The following is an 18,204-nucleotide window of genomic DNA, read 5'->3' as shown; positions in this document are numbered from 1 at the left end:
CCAGAGGCTGGTGAAGCCGAGGGGCTTCCTCCCAGCCCATCTCCCGAGGCGTCCATCCTGCAAATCTGCCGGCCCCCGAGAGGGGTTTGGAACCTTAGCGCCCTAGTCTAAGTCAACTTCGTGTGCGTAATAAGTCCCTCGGCCCCGCAGCCCCCCTTCTCCAGCCGACTCCCGGAGGGAGTATTTTTAGCTCTCTCGCCTCTTTTCGCCGCTGCTGTTTGGCTCTAAATGACGTGATGCCAATGGCCCCCAGATTTCCCCGAGAGCTTGGGGCGCTGCGCTGTGCCCAGTTTGGCTGCAGAGACCTTGCTCCAGGCCCTCGCCCGTCCCCAACAGCTCGGACAGGCTGGGGTGACCTCCGGCAAACTCCGTGCGACCACCCGCCAGGCCCTCTGTTATCCCCCTCGCAAAGAGAGGCGGCCCACGGGGGCCACTTTATCCCACCCACCCCCTCTCCTCCCCTCCTACTGCCCGGTCTGGGTCTCTGGGTACGGAAACGGCGGGCCCTACATCTGCCTCGTTTTACGGGGGGCGCTTCTTCGCGCTGGCGGCGCTCGTCGTTGTTTTCTGCTCGCTGCACACAATGCCCGCGCGTCACGGCAATCCGCGTGTGCACAGCAATAACGCGAGTTGGGGGGCGGGTCGTGCGTGCGCCCGGCTCGGGCACTGCGGGTCGCTCCGCGCGCGCGGGGCTTGTTTTGCTCCAGAGCTCTGCTTTCCGAAACGCTTACATCATTCAGTCGTTGGGGGAGGGAGAGGGATCTGGGCGTTCCGATAGGATTCCAGCATCTACTGGGTCCCTGGTTTCTGGAAGGCAGCAAGGACCCTAGCTTTTTAGTTATTATTATTGGGAGTGGGGTGGGGTAGTTTGTTGTGTACGTCTTTTTTTTTTTTTTTTTTTTTTTAGGTCACTACTGCAAAAGGGCATCGCTGGCCGACTCAGGTGCACAACCTCCCCGCCTTCATTTCAGCGAGTTCCCCTATAATCACTTGATCTGGGTTTCTCCGCCTTCTCCTCCTCCCCCTCCCGGCTAGAGACACATGGTTTCCACATGGAGACAAACTTCTTTCCTCCGACTGGACTTGACCTAGCTGCGTCATTCAGCCAATCGGCAGCTCCAGCCTCTTCTGACGTCACGCGTTGCTGAGGCCGGAGGCTGCGGGGGTGGAGCCAGGATGCAAGCCAGGAAATCTCTGAGAGCTGTAGTGAGGCCAGCTGGTCCAGTCTCTTCTTAAAGGGACGCTCTTCTCTCCGGAGATGAGTGTCGGGCCCCGATTCTCCATTTAGGGTTCGGTGAGACCTTTCCGAGATGCACGGTGGACCCTGGTCACGAGTTAACACGTTCCATTTTTACTGCTGTTTGCAAAGTACTTACTTGGCGGGAGCTTGCCTTATTTTCCATGGTAGCCAGAACTGCTTTTCGTTCCCTTGTTGAGGTTTCTGTACTGGTAGTGTTCACCAAGTTGTGGCCACATTGCTGAATTATTTCTAGTGGAGAGGTTGAGTTTTCTTGGAGGAGGAATTCAAATTAAGTCACCCATTGTTGACTGTCTGCTGTGTGCAAGGCAGGGGGGATTCCCTAGGAAAGGCAGGTACATTCTCCCAAAATTCCAACTGATGTGAATCTCTACAGATCACATATTGAAGGCCTCCAGAAATATTAATCATGAAGGCTGTGACCCTGTTACCACAAATTCAGAAATTATATGTAAATAATCTCTGACATCACCTATACACATTTTGAGTCCAGTGGAAGGGTGGGAATTAAGGACTGACTCATAAGTAGAAAAAGATTTTGGAAAAGGTTAAAACTAAAAGAGAAGAAGAGATCCATAAAGGGATGTTATGTGCATAAGAGCTGACTGGCAGGTAAGTGAAAGAAGCTGTGACAGCAGGTAAGATCTGGAGGAGAGAAATGGGCTTCCTAGTGTCTGGGGGAGGTTGCTTTGGAGGCAACACTTAAGATAGGGAAGGGCGATCAGATGAGAGTAGAAAACCATAACGCTCCTTGGAGTGGATCACCTGGTTTGAGGGTGGGGTGCTTTCCTAGGGGCATGGAGAGCCCAAGAAGCAGCCTCTTCCTCCTGGCAGGGGAAGCTGCTGTTGTGTGGTGTCATTTGGCCCCACCCTGCCTTCCTGACTTAATCTCCTTTGCCTTGCCCTGAAACCTCTGTGTCTGTCCGGCAGATCCACCAGCAAGCAGGCTTCACAGTAGAACCTCTGTGCTTGACTTCTACTGTCTAGAATGCCTTCATTCTCTTACTCCCCTAGGGATATCTGTATCCTACCGTCTCTTCAAGACTTAGGTCAGTTCCCACCTCCTCCAGGAAGCTGCCCCTAGGTATTTCAACCCATGTGGCTCTATTTCTTAAGTCATTGTACTTAAGAGAATGAAACCTTTGCAGTCACATGGAGCAGGGCCCAGCTTGCTACTCTACTGCTTACTGGCTTTGACTTTGTACACAACTTACTTAGCCTGAGGTTCCATTTCCTTTTTGCAAAATGGGGATAACAATAGTATGACCCTCATATCATGGTCAAACAACTAAATGAGGCACTGCACTTAAATATTTAACGTACCTGAAATATAATAGGTGCTCAATAAATAGCACCTTCTCTGAGCTTTGATAATCAGTACCATGCACTTCTCTACTTGCTTCCTGTGTGTTAGCTTTATCTTTACAAGGACATTATTAGTAACATAAGAGAAAAGATCACTTACGGTATTCAGTGTATGTTACCCATTGCATATAGCACACCACTGGGCATACAGTAGTAGATCCTTAACGTACATTTTTTGATTGGTTAGATTTGTCATTTACTAGCTATGGCACAAGGATCAGGTTTGGATGCCAGGGGACACATGATAGCCTTTCTGAAGATTTGGAGAAGAATCAGGAATACTGATCTCTAACTCCCTTGGGTGATGAGACCAATCCCTGTAAGAAGATGATAGTTGAGACCTGAAGAGCTGAGACTGCATCCTGTGAACAGCTGTGACCCTGAGAACAATAAGAAAGTAGGAGACTAGAGTGACTTCTGCTGAAATTGAGGGCTTTGACGGCAACTAATGTTCAAGCTGGTCACATTTTTGCATGGCAACAATCTTATGATGAATTCATACATTCTTCAAATGTACATTGAATGTCTACTATGTGCAGATGCTTCTTTCTGAAAACTCTGTAGGTTGAAATATGGTGGGAGTGGAGTAGGGTATTTGTCTTTAGTGGAGTTATGTGAAGAGCATTCTTACATCAGGCCCTATTTCCTCTGCATCCCAAATTATGTTCCCCAGATTTAACTTATTTTTTCCAGTTTTAAATATGATCTCTGCTGACTGGTAAATACCAGAAGGCTTTTTTGAGGATATTGTTATGGCTTTCAGAGTCACAGAGCTCCCAAGGACTGCATGCCCTGGAAAGGGGATCCAGGGAAAGGGTACAAGGCCTTGGAAGTTAGAGAAGCTGAATTGAGCCATTCCTGGTTTGGGAGCAAAAAGGAGGCTCCATTTAGCTACTAAGGCAAAACAGTAGCTGCTCATCCATCTCTCATCTCTGATCAAAACACTCTCCCACTGACACATCCAGAAATGGGGATTCATCTGGGGATGCCTGGGCAAAAGTCTAGAGGTGAAACTGAAGAAAATGAAGAGGGTGCCAGCATGCAGGAGCAGCAATAAATTGTATGGCATAATATCAATTATGGCTACCATTTATTGAACACTGACTATATTCCAAGTATGGGGCTATGCATTCATTATCTCCCTCGATCTTCATGCTAACCTTCTGATGGATGCAATTTTATTACCTCCTTTTACGGAGGAGGGAACTGAGAAGCCGGGATGCCAGGTAATTTGCCTAAAAGACATATAGCTAGTAAGTGGCAGAGCTGAGTTTTGAACTTAGGCCTCTAATTCCAGAGCCTGTGCTCTTAACCATATACACATGTACTCATTTTACAGCCAAGGAATGAAGTCCAGAGAGGTGAAGTGACTTACTCAAGGTCACCCAGGAACCTGAAGCAGAGCTGGTATTTGAAACACCTTGTTTATTGTCCAAGGTCTTCTTGTACACACCTTGCTTAGAAAAGCTTTAGAAGTGAGGCTGGAGACAGAATAGCCAACCAGAGAGTTTTTTTTTTTTTTTTTGTTCTTTCAGAGTTGTTCAACTCTCCTGGCCTTAACTCAAGTTTAGGGCTCCTAGGAAACACCACCCTCCTCCTACTGCCTTTCCCAAGTCTGTCCTCTGGGCATATTAGAGGACTTGGGGCTGTTGCTATGGTACTGGGGCCAACAGCAGGTTCATCAAAAGCTGGGTCTTTTGCCTTTTGAAAAAAAAAACCAAGCCCTGCAGAAGCGAATTGGCCACAAAGATTTGCATCAGTCATTGTGGCTTGTTCTGTTTTAGATCCCCCTGCCTCCCTACCCCACCCCCTCCTCCCTACCACCACCACTTTCTATAAATACAGTTGGATAAATATTGATTTAAACTGGGTTTCTGGAGGAGAAGCACATGCTTGCCTTGGCTTGGTCTTCACTTAGATACCACCAGTATGTCAGGCCTGACACACCTAACCCCCGACAGCTCTGGCTTCCAAATGTCTTGTTTTGGGGAGATGAATTGTGGTTTTGTGGCTTTTGAGTTTTTTTTTTTTAAAGGAGAGAAAGAAAAAGAAATACAAAAGTAACAACCCAGCAAGAAATGGGAGTTTTCCTGCAGAATGAGGAAAGCAGTTTTCAGCAGGCAGAAATGCAGGAGCTTTATGGTAATCTGGCCTCCTAAACCATTCTTCTCCCTTCCAATGTTTCTTTCCGGTCCACTTCAGTTTTTTTTTTTTTTTTTTTTTTGAGATGGAGTCTCACTCTGTTGCCTAGGCTGGAGTGCATTGGCACAATCTCGGCTCACTGCAACCTCCGCCTCCTGGGTTCATGCAATTCTCCTGCCTCAGCCTCCCAAGTAGCTGGGACTACAGGTGGGTGCCACCATGCCTGGCTAATTTTTGTATTTTTAGTAGAGACAGGTTTTCACCATGCTGGCTAGGCTGGTCTCGAACTCCTGACCTTGTGTTCTGCCTGCCTTGGCCTCCCAAAGTGCTAGGATTACAGGCGTGAGCCACCGCGCTGGGTCCAGGTTTTGTTTTTAAAGGAGGCAGATAGTAGCACAGAGCATCAGGTTCAGAAGGAGCCCCAGAAGTCACAGAGCATCCATCATCTGTACAGTCATGGAGTCTGAGACCCAAAGAGGGACACTGGCTTGCCCAAGATGACACAGCAGAGGCAGAACCAGGTCTTTCTGGGCTGTGTTCCCTCCCACCTGATATGAGAATGGGTTCCAGGAAGAGTCCCAACCTAGGCATGTGTTTCACAGGTCCAGTGCTCGTAAAGTCAGCAATTTTCAAACCTGGTTTACTGATCCCAGGGTGTGTCCGGTTATTGCAAAGGTCGTTGCAACATTCTCAATAGTCTTTCAAAATGAAGCTAATTTCAATTTGCCATACTTAGAAAAATACTGTCTTTTACATTTGGGGGATGGGAGGAGGGAGGAGCTAGAAGGTGGTGGCAGTGTCCAGATGGCTATCCCAAGCCTTGACTGAGGAGGAGGAATTCAAGTCTTGGGGGAGCCTTCTGGAGGTCAGGAGTGGAGCTCTAGGCTCACAGTGGGGAGAGAGAAAAAAAGAGAGGGAGGGAAGATGGAAGGGAATGGGAGAGGCTTCAATTCCCCAGGGACAGACGCCTGCTCTCTGGCTCTTCTAACTTAAAGGAAGCAATTGTCTCTGATGTCATTGTATCCAAGTGGCCTGGCTAGAGGTGTTAAAGCTGTCAACAGCTGACTTGATCTTTGTGGTCAAAAATAATGGGCATTTGCCACCATCATGCTGAGCAGGAGGCTTCTTCTTTGCTTCCTCATCTTGGCAGAATGTGTGCTGGGCCCCTTGCTTATGAAATGTTTTGAAAGTTCAGGTGACCCTTGCTTTGAGCAATACACTCTAGGAAATATATGTAAACAGAATCCTCTTTCAAAAAATATTTAGAGAAACTCTCTTGAAAAGCCCTTGTGGCAACTATTTAAGTAAGATGTGGAATTATGTTGTGAGCCATTCTCCCTAAATTTGTGTTTATTCATTCATTTATTAAACCAGTACATAAAGAGTACATACTTGCTTAATGGGAGGCACTGGGCTAGGTCTTGGAGGTAGAGTCCCTGCCCTCATGGAGTGTATTATTGTAGTGCCAGATTTTAGAGGTAGAGTTCCTGTCCTCATGGAGTGTACTATTCCACTGCCAGGTTTTAGAATTTCACTTGTCTTAAAGTGAACCCCAACAATGCAGGATGGCATTTGACTTGAAGTTTTCTGTCTTTGGTTCTAGCCATCATCATAGACTGAATAAAAATTTAGCCTGGGCTTCCTAAAGGAGTAGTTCCTTCCCTCCCTGTCTCCTCTATCTATGTTTAAAATATATACATATTTTTGGAGACAGGGTCTTGCTCTGTTACCCAGGCTGGAGTACAGTGGCACAGTCTCAGCTCACTACAACCTCTACCTCCTGGGCTCAAGCAATCCTCCCTGCCTCAGTCTCCCGAGTAGGTGGGACTATAGGAGTGTGCCACCTTGCCCCACTGATTTTTTGTACTTTCTGTAAATACAAGATTTTGCTATGTTGCCTAGGCTGGTCTCGAACTCCTGGGCTGAAGCAGTCCGCCAACCTCAGCCTCCAAAAGTGCTGGGATTACAGGCGTGAGCCACCGTGCCTGGCCTACAATCCTTTGTATTTTTGTGTTTGTCCTTGTAATGTCTACAGATCTATTTTTTTTTTTCTTTTACCGCCGGAGCTTAGGAAACTGTAAGCAACATTGTAAATAAATACATTCCACTCTCAGTTCTTTACAGATAGGGGCCTTCTGCACTTGGAGGATTGTCCACACCAGCATTCCTCCCAAGTCCACTCTCCTGTACAATATGCTCTTGGCCACAGACCTCTAATATCCAACTCCAGTGTCTGTAAGGAAATTTAGACACAGCAAAATTAGAAAGATAAACACACGGTCCTGAGGGAGAGGGAGATTGAGAGATTCAAACTAAAGTCAATAAAAGGGGATTTGGATTACCTACTATTTGAAATTTCTTTTTCTGTGTCTTTATTGCCATTAGCAAGGATACTTGAATAAAGATGATTTGGGAGTAGGAAGGCTATTGTATTGAAGTGGAGGGCATGCCTAGGGCTGCTCTGGGCAAGTGAAAGCTGGTGTGGACTTTGTTTTTATTTCTACAGGGGCTCAGAACTACCTTATGGTGCCCCTGTGTTATTTCCCTCTTAACACCACTACAGCCTGACCGTCCTGCCATATTTCTTGGCTCCCAAGACTGTGTGTGCCTTGCATACAACTTCCATTTTTTTCTACCAGTTGTAAAACTGAGCTAAGTTCAACAAATAATTTCTAAAACCTGCCAGAGAGCCAAGCTCTGTGCTTGGTGCTTCCAAAGGGAACCATGTATGATTTCCAGTTCCACGTCTATATTCTAGTTCAAATGACAGACATAGAAATCAGTCAACAATTCTTGTCTGTCTTCTGGGAGTGTGATAACCTGTCCCCAAGAGAGCTGCTGACAAGCGCAATGTCTTCTCTGTTTTCCAAAGGAATGGTGATAATGGCCTCCTATTATTGAGCATTTACTATGGGCCAGCACAATGCTACATGCTTTATATTAAATTCTCACAAACATCCAATATGCAGGTGCTGTAATAACCCTCATATTGTAGATGAGGAAAGCCTTAGCTTTAGCAAGGCTAACTTTCCTAAGTCCACAGGCTAATAAATAGTGGAGTAGAGACTAAAACCTCAGGTTTTTCTTTCTTCCTAGAGAGACCTTAGGGCTCTGGGAAAAGCCCTGGGGAGTAAGAAATGTGCAAGAGGCAAGAATTGGAATCTGAAGGCCGGGCGCGGTGGTTCACGCCTGTAATCCCAGCACTGTGGGAGGCTGAGGTGGGTGGATCACAAGGTCAGGAGATCAAGACCATCCTGGCTAACACGGTGAAATCCCGTCTCTACTAAAAATATAAAAGTTAGCCAGGCGTGGTGGTGGGTGCCTGTAGTCCCAGCTACTCAGGAGGCTGAGGCAGGAGAATGGCGTGAACCCGGGAGGTGGAGCCACTGCACTCCAGCCTGGGTGACAGAGCAAGACTCCATCAAAAAAAAAAAAAAAAAAGATTTGGAATGTGGAATGTTTTAACTTAGGCTGAGGGTCTCCTTGGGGATGCCTCCCTGGCATTCTTTTCTCCCCACTCTTGCTAGCGTAGAGAGCAGGCTGTCAGAACCTCCAGGGCCCTTTGGGTGTTGACAGTGGAGCCAAATGGCTCCTTTCTCTAGACGGAGATGGTTTAGGATGTCACTGCTTACACGTGCAGTAGTACCTTGCCCAGCAACCCCTGGGGAACTCACCCAACCAGTGTCTCCTGTGGTTCTGCATACGAGGGTGTCAGGGTGTGAATCCACACCCTGTCAGGCTGTATTAGGCTTCTGGAGGCGCCCGAGCTTGTAGGGCAACTGGGCTGGCCCATACATGGAGCCAAGGGCTTCTGCCAGGGAAGCCAGAGGAGAGAGGCAAGTGTGAGCTGCAGAGATGAGCATTAAGTCCTCGCTGCCACTGTGACAATGTGGGTCAGCTGGTTCCGGTCAGACAATGACATAGGCCAACCTCTTCCTCTCACTGATCCAGAGCTAGGAGATAAGAGGGATCTTTAATATAACTGGGTTTGGCCGGGCATGGTGGCTCATGCCTGTAATCCCAGCACTTTGGGAGGCCGAAGTGGGTGGATCACCTGAGGTCAGGAGTTCAAGACCAGTCTGGCCAACATGGTGAAACCCCATCTCTACTAAAAAGTACGAAAATTAGCCAGGCATGGTGGCGAGTGCCTGTAATCCCAGCTACTTGGGAGGCTGAGGCAGGAGAATTGCTTGAACCCAAGAGGTGGAGGTTGCAGTGAGTCAAGGTCGTGCCACTGCACTCCAGCCTAGGCGACAGAGTGAGACTCTATCTCAGAAAACAAAAACAAAAGCAAAAAAACCCAAAATATAACTGGGTTCCTATTACTTACTTTTAAAAAGCCCTTCAATAGTTTCTTTCCTGCCTCACTTAAAATCCAAACTCCTTGCCATGGCCTTCATCATTGCGGTTCAGCGTGAGTGTGATTGGAGGATGGAGAGCCTTGGTACCTGCTGGGAGCTTGTCAGAAATGAGACTCCAGATCTGCTGCAGCAGGATCTGCATTTGCCACAATACCCAGGTGATTTGTGTGCTCCTTAAAGTTTGAGAAGATGTCCTAAACAGTCTTTGTGATCATCCCAGAACTCCTTACCCACCCACCTAAACCTTACCCCACTTTTATCATCTATCCTGTATCCTACTCATCACAATTTACACTTACTCTACTTGCTTATTGTCAGTCTGGAGGGCTAGAATATAAGCACATAGAGGACAGGGACCATAAGTAGTTTTGTTCATTATTTTATCTTTGGCATCTAGCTTAGTGCCTGGCATATAACAGATGCTTAAGGAGTATTTATTGAATAAATGATGAGTTTTCTGTCTTTATCTTTCTGACCTAGTGTTTCTCAACACAGGAGCTGTTGGTGTGACAGTTCCTGTACAGATTCGTCTGGAATATGGCAGGATTTAACATCCTTGGTTCCCACCCACTAAATGCCACTAGAACCCCCCAGTCTTTGTGACAATAAAAAAGACACTCCTACAATGTTTCTAACACCTCTTAGTATGATGGGATTGCCCTTGGTTGAGACCATTGCTTTAACCAATTTCGTCTGACCTTATGCGATTGAACATAACATGATGTATGCTGTAGGGTCCAAGAGTCAGAAAATTCAGGTTCAAATCTTTTCATAGCCTTTGTAACCTTGGGCAAATCACCTAACCTTTCTGGGTCTTATTTGTAAAACAGGAATCTCAGAGGCGTGCTGAGGATTAAATGAACTGACTGGAGGAGCAGCACCGCGCATGTCGGCCCTAGTTACGTGGCAGCTAGTAGGCAAATGGATGCGTATTGTTCTAGGATCTAGGGACAATCCCAGCTTCCTCAAATCAAACCACTGTTGCTAGAAGAGCTGGTGAGATCAGCTACACCTTGGACAGGCAAGAGAATGTTATTTTTATTATAAGTGCTGCATCTGAGACTGAGAGAACTCAGATACAAGGTGGCAGGAGCTGCTTGTGTGGTTTGGTGTTCAGGGCCTGGCTGGACCTAAGCGTGACCTCCACAAGTTTCTGCTGCCTGGAGAAGGGTGGTGATGCCAAGGGGTGGGGGCAGGGCAACTCAAGGCCAGCTCCTGGCAGGGGAGGGAGGGTTACCCAGGGCTTTGGCAAGAATGTGGGGCATCTTCTTAGCAGTAGGAGAAGGCCTCTGGCAGTCTTTTTTTTTTTTTAAGGTTTTAAAAACAAGTAATATCTAACTTTGAAAGAACAGACTATTGCAATACCAACATCTAGTAAACACAACAAAAAATACAGTTTACTTTTGCTTTCAAATATAGATGCAGAAATCCTAAACAAAAATATCAACTCTTGGAACTGAACAGTGCTTCAAAAGAATAACACACCATGGCTGACCAGGTTATTTGCCAGATATTGCTGAAAGTCACAAAATCTACCAGCATAAACGATTACAGGCACACATTAAAGAATAAATGTGATTACACTAATAAATGTTGAAAAGTATTTGGGAGGCATTTCTAATGAAGAAAACTACTTCGACACAACAAAGATTGTTTCCTGTGGTGGTCTTTTAATTATAGTGGAAGGGTGAGGTTGGGCCCAAGGCTTGGGGTCCTCACCAGGAGTGAAGGAGTTCACTCTGATGGCAACATTGCCTTGGGGAAGAAGGAACCATGAACAGAAAAAAACAGCACTCGGATCCTTTGGGAATGTAACTTGATCTTGATATTTAAAGGATTGGGCCCCACAGGTTTAAAAAGCTTGAGTTCTAACCCTTATTCCATCAGTTTGATAGACAGCTGTTAGCCTTCGGCCAGTGACCATACCTCTCTGAGCCTCAACCTTCTCAACTGAAAAATGGGGACTGTATTGAGAAACAAACTTAATAACACAAACTTCTATGACATAAACCTTGAAATGTTATTTGGGGAAATATTCACTTGGCATGGCCCTAGCAAAATCCTCCCAAATACCTTATTGGTAGCACCCTGGTGTCACCCCAAGTGGGGTGCTCCAGAGTAAGCAAGCCACTTAGATGTGCATGTGAATTGAGTCCTGCAATGCAGATGTCTTCTTGGACCAAAGTTCGTGCAAAAAAGAAGGAAAAGGACATTTGAGAGATTAACACATCCATTATAATCACTGAAATAGGCTGCTGTAATAAGCACCATTTAATAAAATGTAAGAAGCCCTTTTCTAAGAGGGAAGAGATGGGTCAGGATGGAAGTCAAGTGCAGCTGTTTGAGCCTTTGCCAGTGGTCTGATCTCACCAGTAAAGCTGGAGTTAAAAAACAACAAACTTCCAGATTCAGCGGTCTCAGATAAACACTGCCTCCCCCTGGCGTTCCACCCACCCCATGTCTTTTCCCTTTCTCGCCAGCTCGGGCAGCACCTGAGTCACTTGGTGCGTTTCCGTGTGGTTGGGATGTCAGCCGGCAGCCCTGGCGACCGGAGCCCTGGGAGGCGGCAGCTACCTCTCGGGTTTAGCATTACGTCATCCCTTCTAGGCCCAAATTTATCTCGGCTGCACAGAGACCCGCAGCTCTGAGCTGCCGCTGACTTGAGGAGAGCTTACGCATGAACTTAGGCAAGGCTGACTCACCGGGCGAGGGAAAGGTTTTCTGCTGTTCTTCACGTTTCTGGGCTCTGGGGGAAGAGGAGGGGAGGAGGCTGCGGTAGTCATTTTGGAGTGGGGGATGGAAAAATGTATAACTGTTACGGTTCTCATTTAAGAGCTTGGAGTTCACCTCCCCTATCCCCAATGTTGAGTATTTGAAAACGCTCATCCTTAAAGATAGTTGCGGAAAACAGTGCCCTATTCAGTAAACACTTTGCAGTTTCGGGAAGTTTTCCAAAGTGCAAGGTGTCATCAACACAGTGACTTTGGACTTGTAACTTAACCTCATGGCCCCTTCCTCTCTCCCCATCTCTCCTCCCTGAAGAAAAGATACAACACATCAGCCTCCATTGTTTATGAATCTGCAATAAATCACTTGGAAATTGTCACTAAGTAAACTGTGCTGAGAAAGGACCCTTAAGAATTGAGGGCTTTGCCTGCTTCCTTCAGAAGGCAGATTGTCCCCATCTGTGGCTGTGATCGTTATAGGCCTGGGGGATTCTGGGGGACTTTTTCCATTTTCAAATGACTCCCTTGAGAGAGATACATACTTTAGGGAGAGGGCAGGACAGAGACTATGGGTAGGATTCCAGGTTCTTATATCGGTAGACTTCGGAAGCCTTGCTTTTCCTGTTTCCCCATCTGCATTTGTAGTGGAAACTAGTGCACTGGAGCAAAAGAAAGGCCATGGCTGCCTCTGGGTTCCTCTGGGTTGAGACTGTTGCTGAGGGATGGTTTGTGGGTAGCATTACTTTCCTGTGGATAGAGCCCTAAGCTTTGTGCTGGAGAGGCCCTTGTAGCTGATATCCTAGGAAGGACTCCAGGAGGCAGCCAGAGCAGGGAGAAGGAAGTGGTACCTCAGTTGCTTTTGGAAAAGGCTGGAGATTTCTGTACATGAACCAGACCTTAATACTGCCCACCATGATCATCTCTCCTCTTCTTCAATGCAGGTGGCCTTTTGGTGAGTCTCGCTCTACTTTCCATGTCCTCATCTCCCTCTTGGCCATGGCTCTAGAAGAAGGGCTCTAGGTTAGTTCACCTGGAGGTCAACTGTGGAAGGCCATGCATAGGCCCCAGGCCTCTTGCATCTAGCCATCTCTTCCTAACCAGCTATGGCTCTGTGACCTCTGGAATTAAAGCCATCTTGAATTCATGTATATTTTCAGTTTGTACTACTTTTCTTGATTGCTTGTCACACAAGTTTACCTCCTATTAGGAAAAGTAGAGTTGTATTTGTCCTGACCAGGCGCAGTGGCTCACGTCTGTAATCCCAGCACTTTGGGAGGCTGAGGCGGGCAGATCACGAGGTCAGGAGTTCGAGACCAGCGTGGCCAACATGGTAAAACCCTGTCTCTACGAAAATACAAAAAATTAGCTGGGCGTAGCGGCAGGCACCTGTAACCCCAGCTACTCAGGAGGCTGTGTCAGGAGAATCGCTTAAACCCGGGAGGTGGAGGTTGCAATGAGCCGATATCGCGCCACTGCACTCCAGTCCGGGTGATAGAGTGAGACTCTGTTTCAAAAAAAAAAAAAAAGAATAGGCCGGGCGCGGTGGCTCAAGCCTGTAATCCCAGCACTTTGGGAGGCCGAGACGGGCGGATCACAAGGTCAGGAGATCGAGACCATCCTGGCTAACACGGTGAAACCCCGTCTTTACTAAAAAATACAAAAAACTAGCCGGGCGAGGTGGCAGGCGCCTGTAGTCCCAGCTACTTGGGAGGCTGAGGCAGGAGAATGGCGTAAACCCGAAAGGCGGAGCTTGCAGTGAGCCGAGATCCGGCCACTGCACTCCAGTTTGGGCAACAAAGCGAGACTCCGTCTCTAAAAAAAAAAAAAAGGAAAAAGAAAAAAAAAATTTCTACCCTCAACTAACAGATGTTCTAAATGAATGATATTTTCTGTAAAATAATCGAGTCCCACCCCTACCCAACATGGCTCTTGTTGAGGGTGGAGGGTGGTTGTTACCAACACCCAATGGGAAAGCCCAGATCTGAAACGACCTAGTCAACAGCTAAAAAAACAGTCCCTTTCTCAAAGCCTTTACAAAAAAAAAAAAAAAAAAGTTATTCTGTGGCTTGTGAAAACCTCTCATTTTGGGTCTTCTTGCATTTGATGGAATATCTATTTGGTTTTAAATGTGGTGCCAAGTGTCATATTTAAAAGAACTGGCAGAATTTTGCAGCTTGTGACCTTACTGGAGATTTTATTCACTTTAGAAAAAAAGAAAATAAAAGGTATGAGGGAAAGGTATGTTAAAATGCAGCATGAAGCCGTTAACATTTTTAAGTGGGTAAGAGTTCCATCTCAAGATGGTATTTTCTGCAGAAGCCAATGGAGTGACCACGGGAGGAGGAAACTCTTCCCTCACCAGGAGCTTCGTGTTATTTTGGATGTGATGTCAACCAGCAGGTTAAAACAATTGGGGTGGAGGCCCAGCGCAGTGGCTCATGCCTATAATCCCAGCATTCTGGGAGGCCTAGGCAGGCAGATCATGAGGTCAGGAGATCGAGACCATCCTGACTAACACGGTGAAACCCCGTCTCCACTAAAAATACAAACTATTAGCTGGGGATGGTGGTGGGCGCCTATAGTTCCAGCAACTCGGGAGACTGAGGTAGGAGAATGGCATGAACCCGGGAGGCGGAGCTTGCAGTGAACCGAGATCGTGCCACTGCATTCCAGCTTGGGCGACAGAGCGAGACTCCGTCTCAAAAAAATAAATAAATAAATAATTGGGGTGCAGAACAGTTATGGGTATGTTTGCATGGTTCCCAGCTTGCTCCTAGAGCATTCAACAAGTACCATCCTCTTTTCCTTCCTCTCCCTAGATCCCTTGTTCCCAACTCGGGGAGAGGGGAGGGATTTTGTGCCCCAGGAGATATGTTTGGTTGTCACACCGGAGGGGTAGTGGTGTGCTACTGGCCTCTAGTGGGTAGAGGCCAGGGATACTCCTAAACATCCTGCAAAGCACGGAACAGAGCTCCTGCTCCAAGGAGGAATTACCCAGATCAAAATGTCAATGATGCTAAAGTTGAGAAACCCTGGTCTAGACTTTGAGAATTTTTTTAGATGGAGGACCTAGAAACAGAGTGGCCATGAGAGCAGTCAGGGGCCTTTTTTTTTTTTTTTTTGAGACTGAGTCTTGCTCTGTTGCCCAGGCTGGAGTGCAGTGGCGTGATCTTGGCTCACTGCAACCTCCGCCTCCCAGGTTCAAGTGATTCTCCTGCCTCAGCCTCCCAAGTAGCTGGGATTACAGGCACCCGCCACCACACCAGGCTAATTTTTGTATTTTTAGTAGAGACAAGGTTTCACCATGTTGGCAAAGCTGGTCTTGAACTCCTGACCTCAGGTTATCCGCCCGCCTCAGCCTCCCAAAGTGCTGGGATTACAGGCGTGAGCCACAGTGCCCGGCCAGTGGCAGTCTTTTAATGTGGTCTCTGCCCTCTTTAGCTAACTCCCCTTTTAGCTACAGAGGACAGCGTAAGAGAAAAACATCATCATCGCTTCTATTTACTGAGTGCCTAGTATATACTGAGTGCTGGAATTATTGCATTTAATCTTCGCAAAAAGCCCTACTGAATACAGGAACCTCGAAAGCAGGTCTGCGTCTATTTCTCTTTTACTATGCACACTAAGTCTAGTACAGTGCCTGGCACATGGCACGCGCTCAAGGCTGTGGATATGATCATATCCATTTTATACATAAGGAAAATGAGGCTGGAAGAGTTCACACTGTCAGTGTAAGTAGCAGAGTCAGGATTTGAATCAAACTCTGTTCAGCACCAGGGAGAATTTTCTGGCGTCTAAAAGCATTAGTGAGGGACTGAGGGAGGAAAGTTTTAAAAAGTAAGATAACTACTTGTCTGTGTGGAAGCTGAGGTGGAAGAAGGGCTTCATGGAAACCCTCTCTGATGAAATCATCCCTCGTTTTTGAACAGCAATTTCGGCTTTTCCAGTTTCTGTGTGCGCTGTTGGTGCAAGTGTGTTACTCTTCTCATTTTGCAGATGAGGAAACTGAGGCACATACGTTACATGAGAAAGTAGGAGATAGAGGACTGCAACATGATACTTGGAATAAAGAGTGTCTCAGCCCCTGGGCAACCGCAGGGAGTCGCTGAGAAACAAGTTTCCCCAGGAGTAGACTCCCAGCTCGCTCAAATCCTTCCCATTCCACAGCGTGTCTGGAGGGGGAAAAAAAAAATCCTTCCCTCCCAGAAGCAAAGTCCCGCAACTTCTTAGGCTTCCCTAGAGACAGGAAAGGAAACCCAGCGGGACTACACCTTCCGACGACCTTTGCGAATCGTGCGGAACGCAGGCGCTTGAAACATGGTGCGCACTACGATTCCCGGCAGCCGCGGGCGGGGGCGGGACTACACTTCCCAGGGGGCAGAGGCAGGGGCGGGAGGGGGCGGGCCGCAGCGCTGCTCCCGCCCCTCCCCCGTGCTCGCGCGGAGAGGTAAACAAACCACGCGCGGGCTGCCGGTGGCACGGTGGGCGCGGCTGGCGAGGCTGGGGCGGCTGGGGCGGCGGAGAGCGCGCCGAGCCGCGGCCGGGCTGGCCCGCCCGCCTGCCGCACATGTTCCGGGACGGCGCCTCGCCGTAGCCGCCTGCGGCGCCTCCTGTGGGCCCGAGAAGGGAGTGCAGAGAGGCGCCGGTCGCCACCCGCGGTGCCCATGGAGCGGGTAAGGATGATCAACGTGCAGCGTCTGCTGGAGGCTGCCGAGTTTTTGGAGCGCCGGGAGCGAGGTAATGGCTGGGCGCCACTGCGTGAGCCCGAGTGCTACTAATCTTTATGGGGAGTGCGGTGCGGCCGGTGAGGCAGGGCACGCGTGTGAGGTGCGCGCATGTGAGGGAGAGGTGTGCGTGCGAGTAAGCGTAGGGGAGCGCGCGTGTGAGGGGAGGGGCGTGTGGGGAGGGGAGCGGGCGTGTGAGGGGAGGGGCGTGTGAGGGAGGGGTGCCCGCGTGTGAGGGGAGGGGCGTGTGAGGGAGGGGTGCGCGCATGAGGGGAGGGGCGCGCGTGTGTGTGGCGGGCGTGTGAGGGGAGGGGAGCGCGCGTGTGACGGGAGGGGCATGTGGGGAAGGGAGGGCGCGTGTGAGGGGAGGGGCGTGGGAGGGAGGGGTTCGCGCGTGAGGGGAGGGGCGTATGAGGGGAGGGGAACGCGCATGAGGGGAGGGGCGTGCGCATGTGAGGAGAGGGGTGCGCTCATGTGAGGGAAAGGGCGTGTGAGGGGAGGGGAGGGGCGTCTGAAGGTAGGGGAGCGCGCGTGTGAGCGAGGGGTGCGCGCGTGTGAGGGGAGGGGCGTGTGGGAAGCGCGCGTGAGGGGAGGGGCGCGCGGGTGTGAGGGGAGGGGCGTGCGCATGTGTGAGGGGAGGGGTGCGTGCATGTGAGGGGTGGGGCGCGCATGTGAGGCGAGGGGCGCGCGCATGTGAGGGGAGGGATGCGCGCACGTGTGAGGCGAGGGGTGCGCGGGTGTGAGGGGAGGGGCGTACGCGTGTGGGAGGGGAACACGCGTGTGAGGGGAGGGCCATGCGTGTGTGTGAGGGCAGGGGTGCGCACATGTGAGGGGAGGGGCATCTGAGGAGAGGGGCAGGCGTGTGTGCGTGGAGGGGCGTGTGCGGGGAGGGTCGCGCGTGAGGGTGCGCGCGTGGGAGGGATGGTGCGGGGGAAGGGGCGTGTGCGGGAAGGGCGTGCGCGTGTGGGAGGGGCGCGTGTGGGAGGGGCGTGCGTGCGTGGGAAGCTTGCGCGCGTGAGGTGTGCGTGGGGAAGTGTGTGTGCTGAGATCGTGAGTGGAGGCGTGTGTGAGAGGTCGTGCAGGTGCGGGGGGAGGTGCGAGGGTGCGCCCGGAGGGTAGTGTTGTGGGTGTGGGGGAGCGGGAAGGAGACGGGCGGAGGGGAGTTGGAGAGAGGGCGGTCCGGGACTGGAGAGAGGGTGACCGCGGAGAAACCAGGAGGGCCTGGAGTGGGAGAGGGTGCTGGGAGTTAAGAAGGAGGAACGCGTATGCTGGGGGTGTCTGGGGAGGAGACGAGGCCAGGAGAACACCGAGCGGGGGAAAGCCGGTGGAGAGTGGGCAGAGGACTGGCAGCGTGCGGAAGGGGCCTCTGAATACCTGCGGGGTGGTGAGATAGGGCCTCTTTAGCGGTGGCAGCCCAGGGGGCTGTGGAGATGGGGCAGGAAGAGCAGGAACTCGGAGATTGTGGTATCAAGAGAGAAAATGTCTTTGTAAGACTTGTTCGAAGTACACAAAAATACTGGGCTTAAAAGAGACTCTTTAGAACAGAGAGAGTTGAAAGTAAATGGGAATTTTTGAGGCAAGTAAAATCAATGAGGCGAATGGTAACTGGTCAAAAAAATGTTGTTCTA

At 49.4% G+C, this 18,204-nt stretch overlaps 1 protein-coding gene across 5 annotated transcripts in view; it reads left to right on the top strand.

Moving 5' to 3' along the window:
* Window positions 1-18,204, top strand: part of MXI1 (MAX interactor 1, dimerization protein) — an 81,577-nt gene that overhangs the window by 2,712 nt on the left and 60,661 nt on the right. Inside the window, exon 1 of one of the 5 annotated variants that reach the window (XM_033183161.1) lies at window positions 16,277-16,589. The exons of 2 other annotated variants lie outside the window; for them this stretch is intronic. In XM_033183161.1, the coding sequence (XP_033039052.1) occupies window positions 16,517-16,589 (73 nt within the window). In that variant the 5' untranslated portion in view covers window positions 16,277-16,516. Of the gene's footprint in view, window positions 1-16,276; window positions 16,590-17,626; window positions 17,659-18,204 lie in introns of those variants that run through there. 2 more of the 5 variants (XM_033183152.1, XM_033183169.1) reach the window with 2 other exon arrangements.

Source organism: Trachypithecus francoisi, unplaced genomic scaffold (genome assembly GCF_009764315.1).
Source record: "Trachypithecus francoisi isolate TF-2019V2 unplaced genomic scaffold, Tfra_2.0 Contig01579, whole genome shotgun sequence".
In the NCBI taxonomy this organism is placed as follows: Eukaryota; Metazoa; Chordata; class Mammalia; order Primates; family Cercopithecidae; genus Trachypithecus; species Trachypithecus francoisi.
This window is presented reverse-complemented; position numbering and strand designations above follow the sequence as displayed.